The sequence below is a fragment of the Priapulus caudatus genome, unplaced genomic scaffold, assembly GCF_000485595.1.
Source record: "Priapulus caudatus unplaced genomic scaffold, Priapulus_caudatus-5.0.1 Scaffold192, whole genome shotgun sequence".
Lineage (NCBI taxonomy): Eukaryota > Metazoa > Priapulida > Priapulimorpha > Priapulimorphida > Priapulidae > Priapulus > Priapulus caudatus.
The window spans coordinates 362,531-368,389 of NW_014577253.1; the positions used below are offsets into that span (position 1 = coordinate 362,531).

Genomic DNA, 5,859 nt, shown 5'->3' on the forward strand with positions numbered 1-5,859 from the left:
ACACACACACACACAATACACACACACACACACATACATACATACATACATTATCTCTTTGGGTGTGTGTGTGTGTGTGTGTGTGTGTGTGTGTGTGTGTGTGTGTGTGCGTATGAAAGTATGGTGGCCGAGATGGCTGCGGATATTTTTATTATTTATTTTTAATTCATTTTCATTCCAAATTCATTTTCGTTTCAAATTCATTTTTATTCCAAAATCATTTTCATTCCAAATTCATTTTTATTCCAAAATCATTTTCATTTCAAATTCATTTTCATTCCAAATTTATTTTCATTTCAAATTCATTTTTATTTCAAATTTATTTTCATTCCAAATTCATTTTCATTTCAAATTCATTTTTGTTTCATATTCATTTTTATTCCAAATTCATTTTCATTTCAAATTAATTTTCATTTCAAATTAATTTTCATTCCAAATTCATTTTCATTTCAAATTCATTTTTATTTCAAATTCATTTTTATTTCATATTCATTTTTATTTCAAATTCATTTTTATTTCAAATTCATTTTCATTTTCATTTCAAATTCATTTTCATTTCAAATTCATTTTCATTCCAAATTCATTTGCGAGAACAAATCGCGGTGGCCGAGATGGCTACGGATATTGGTGGGGCGGAGTGACGTCCTTCAAAACAAGAGAACAAACGCCATTTGTAAATATGCTGTTTTGGTTTATGATTGGTAGATAAGTAAGTTTTTCTGATGTATATTCCATAAAAAGCACACATTTTACTCATTAATATAACATATAATATCACTATAATTGCAATTCTTTGTGTAAATGTGTTATTTTCATCTTTATCTTAAAGTTATAAGAGGGTATCTGGTCTCGTAATACGACATATGTACGTACGTACGTACGTACGTACTGCCTACTGATACTATAGCCCTTCGCTCCGTCGCAGGAGCGTGTGCGTGTGTGTGCGTGCGCCTTTTATTTGCGTGTGCGCGCGCCGTGTGTGCGTGTGCGTGTGTGCGCGCCGTGTACCTATGCGGCGTTTGCTTGCTGTTAGCAACACGAGGACGCGATAACCACATCACACGTGAGCCGGGGGACTCAACCACAGACACTTGAAGCGTTTCAATAAAATATAATGCTAAATAATGTTTCTATACTCTCTTTCACCTATTATTGCCGACAAATTTCCTGTAAATGCCGCCCAAATGCTCATCTACAACAAACATTGGCTGCCGCCAAGCGCCATTGCTGCCGCTGCAGTGCTGCACACTGACACTTATATAATATTATATAGGTGTCTATATATATAGTCACTATAGTCTACTAGTCACTATGGGTGTTGAACAGTAGAGGGCGTCCATAAGCTGCAGGCCTGAATAAGCATCGAACAGAAATAAATTAAAAATACGCACACTGTTACTGCGCTTAGAAAACAAACACTTTATTCATGTTAAATAACTACAGATTCGTGCTCTATGCTCTGCTCGAAACTTTTGCTAGCTCTATGATGCGAATTTCTACAGAGTAGTCGGATCCCGTTTCCTACACAAAAATGGCCGACCGGCGACCATGGCTACGCCACTAGCTGGAATGGCACAATTACACAACACGAATAATTTTACTTCTAATGCTTTCTAGACGTCCACGAGGCCTCTACCTTGCGTGCATAATGCAAATTATTGCACTCTAGTGCCGAATTTCGGCGAAAAAAAATGTCAAAAAAGGTCTTTTCTAGAGACGAAATAATGCAACGGTGAACAATTGCGAAGCTTACTGTTGTACACGTCCTATAGTCACTATAGTCACTATGGTCACTAGGGTCACTATATATATAAGTGTGATGTTGGTTATCGCGTCCTCGTGTCGCTAACAGCAAGCAAACGCCGCATAGGCACACGGCGCGCACACACGCACATGCACACACACACACACGCGCGCGCACGCACGCACACGCATAGGCACACGGCGCGCGCACACGCAAAGGCGCACGCACACACACGCTCTTGCGACGGAGCGAAGGGCTATAGTACCAGTAGGCAGTACGTACGTACGTACGTATGTCGTAATACAAGAGCCGAGACCCTCTCATAACTTTAAGATGAAGATGAAAATAACACATTTACACAAAGAATTGCAATTATAGTGATATTATTAATGAGTAAAATGTTATATTATATGTTATATTAATGAGTAAAATGTGTGTTTTTCATGGACTATACATCAGAAAAACTTACTTACCTACCGATCATAAACCAAAACAACACATTTACAAATGGCGTTTGTTCTCTTGTTTTGAAGGTTTGTTAAGTCCCACTAAGGGGAAGTGACGTCACTCCGCCCCCACCAATATCCGTAGCCATCTCGGCCACCGCGATATGTTCTCGCAAATGAATTTGGAATGAAAATGAATTTGAAATGAAAATGAATTTGAAATGAAAATGAATTTGGAATAAAAATGAATTAAAAATAAATAAAAAAATATCCGTAGCCATCTCGGCCGCAAATTTATTTTCACAACACAGTTATGTTACATATACAGTTATTTTACACATATGTCATGTGATTTTTTTCAATAATGCTGAATAGCCGAACTCGTAGAACGCGGTCGTTACGTCTGGAAGGTCGCTGGTTCGAGTCCCATCTGTTTATTTATTTTTTCCTGTTTAGGGTTAGGGTTAGTGTTAGGGTTAGGTTAGGATTAAGGTTAGGGTTAGGGTTAGGGTTAAGAAAAAAAACTGTTTTTCACAACACAGTTTTTGTCCTAACCTTAACCCTAACCCTAACCCTAACCGTAATCCTAACCTAACCCTAACCCTAACCCTAATCCGAATAACCTATAATGACGAACGAGTGGTCGAACCATAGTCGAACTGTGTTGTAAAAAATAAATTCGCATCTCGGCCACCATATACCAGAGTTCCGTCATAGACAATAGAACACTAATCCGATAATAAACTTTCGCCGCTCAGATGTGAATAGTTGGGAAAACTGTGTGAAACCGTGTCGTATTCAAAGAACTTTTTTGAAAAACACATACGATTTTCAGATAAATTGGTGGTGTCATATGATTAAGGGAGAATCATAAAAACAAGGTAAAGTTTGAATATATATATTCACATATTGATAGAATATTTACAAGTTGAAAACTATGCAAAACGCTGTTAAAACGGTGTCATACTCTTCTCTCTATTATTGATATCTTTTGATATATATATATATATATATATATATACGCAGGCACGCACCGATACATAGGTGCAAACAGCGATCTCGATATTTTGAGATGCTAACAGCCGTATGCATTGCGACGAGGCTGTACATTCCTATCAAGGATGACAATCATTTGATCACAGGGCCTGACTCCTCGAGCTAACTGCTTCATAATTGGATACGCGCGGTGATTGCTTTCAACGCCCTAAGCCGCTCCTTCGTTGAATATCATCAGAAAATCGTTATTAGCACGTGCGTCATCGTAAACGTTCTGCGAGCCACAACAGCATATCGGCTACGAAATGGCTTACCCTAAACAATAGGCTAAATATTACGTCGCAAACATCGGTAGTCGTGAAACTTGCAAGGTTTTAGAATGTCCTGAGAATGCTGCCGAACGCACACATGATCGTTTTTCAATCCGCCTAAAATCATCAACTTATATACATTTAGGCCCGAAAGATTTTGGCCACCGACATTTTGGCCTTATTTTTTGTCATGTTTTGGGCCGTGCCTTGTTTTGTGCTACCAAAGTAGACGGAAAATTTTTCACGCAAACGAAAATCCTTGACTGCATGTTAGGATAAAAACCATATCGAGTGCGCGTGGGTAACTCGCAGAACATAGTGGCCATCTTTTCCAAAACTGCGAGTGTGGGCGAATCTGCCTTAAGTCATGATAACTGAGGTGTCAATGCTCGTTACGTGGGAAGCTTCCCATCCCGGATTTACTAACTAGGTTGTTAAACCACATAGTGGCGAAGAACCCGCGGGATATCTGATGTATACGCGAGCTTTCTGAATGCAGTATGGCTTACCTGAATGTCGACGCTATATTCGTGCTAACCTGAGTAGTCCGTAACAAGGCTAAGCTCATTATATACACGTATAATAAAATTACGGCACGATACTTGATTGCACTACATCGACTTTACCTTAAGGTTTAGGCAAGGCTGTAAGGCTCAAATACCGGCTTATACCACATTTTCGCGTAGATTGAGTCGTCAGCTTTGTTGAGTTCCATATGGTTATCACTATAAAAAATAGAATATTACACACGCACGCACGCACGCACGTGATAGAGGTGCGTGCACACACACACACACACACACACACACAGTAGTTAGGTAGGTAGACAGATAGGTAGTTACGTAGGCAGTTAGGTAGGTGGGTAGATAGACAGATAGGAAAAGTCTCCCGTAGTTGTGTCGTCGCATCGTATATGCTACGGCGATGTCGATACAACCTCGCTATGCACGCGCATGAGCCATGCTAGTCATACGTCACAATGACTGCCAATCAACGAGCAACCGGTGTAGGTGTTGCCAGTGACTAACGATTTCAATTATCCGATAACTAAATCCCCCTATATATATACATGTATGTACTCCCTGCAGTCAGAGATTTCTCAGAACCGCCGCGAACGCACCAATAAGGCCGATACGCGCGACATAGACCGACCTACAGCTACTTTCGCTCTTTTTAATTTACTCTAACTCTCTATTTGGATAAACCTTATCGTTTTCTTGCTGTATACAAAGGATTGGTACGTCGAAAGAGTCTCCACACAAGTTCTCCGGATAAAGGAAGCATGCTGATTGAGGTCTCTCATGTTCTGCCCACAGCTGCTATAGGGCTTCTCGTCGTTGCTCTATTTGGCCCTCTTGTGGAGGCACAGACTACGTTCGTCTGTCCTCCGGGAATTTGCGACCGGATCCGGTTTAGACCACCCACCAAGTGCAAGGGAACGATTTTTAAGAACGCTGGAATCTGTCATTGTACCGATGTGTGCGCCAAGGTAACCGTTTTATTTGATCGAGGTATTGTTCGTTATATTTGTTGGAAGTTTCTACTGCTATCGCTATTTTCCCTCAGCTTCCTCTTAGTTATCCTTTCTACGTCTCCTCCTCCTCCTCCTCCTTTTCATTCTCTTCCTCCTCCTTCTCCTTCTCCTGCTCCTCTTCCTTTTACTCATCCTCCTACTCCTCCTTCTTCACTCCTCCTCCACCTCCTCCTCCTCGTCCTCTTCCTCCTCCTGTGCTTCTTTCGTTGTGTGTTCTTCAAGTTTAACTTTTTAATGCGTACGTGCGTGGGGGCGGGCGGGCGGGCGAGCTAGCGATCCACGTGGGCAATAATCGGAGTACTCACACATATGAATCGGTGCGTATGTGCGATATCTATGTATGTGTGGATGTATTCATCTATCTATCTAATCATCCATCACCTGTCTGTCTGCATGTCTGCCTGCCTGTCTGTCTATCTGCCTGCCTGCCCGCTTGTGTGTCTGTCTGTCTATGTGTCTGGCTGGCTGTCTGTCTATCTGTCTGTCCGTCCATCTGTCTGTCCGTCTGCCTGTCTGTCCTTCTGTCTGTCCGTCTGCCCGTTCGTTCGTCTGACTGACCGTCCGTTCGTCCGTCCGTCTGACCGCCCGTCCGTCCGTCCGTCCGTCCGTCCGTCCGTCCGTCCGTCCGTCCGTCCGTCCGTCCGTCCGTCCGTCCGTCCGTCCGTCCGTCCGTCCGTACGTCCGTCCGTCCGTCCGTGTCCGTTCGTTCCGTCCGTCCGTCCGTCCGTCCGTCCCGTCCGTCCGTCCGTCCGTCCGTCCGCCGTCCGTGTCCGTCCGTCCTCCCGTCCGTCCGTCGCGTTCGTTCGTCGTCCGTCCGTCCGTCCGTCC

General features: G+C 42.6%; 1 protein-coding gene across 1 annotated transcript in view; it reads left to right on the top strand.

Moving 5' to 3' along the window:
- Positions 1-4,638: 4,638 nt before the first annotated feature.
- The window catches only part of LOC106807040, a 13,371-nt gene continuing 12,150 nt past the window's right edge, over positions 4,639-5,859 (top strand). The window contains exon 1 of the mRNA XM_014809256.1: positions 4,639-4,986. Coding sequence (XP_014664742.1) covers positions 4,780-4,986 — 207 coding nt within the window. The 5' untranslated portion in view covers positions 4,639-4,779. The remainder of the gene's footprint in view (positions 4,987-5,859) is intronic.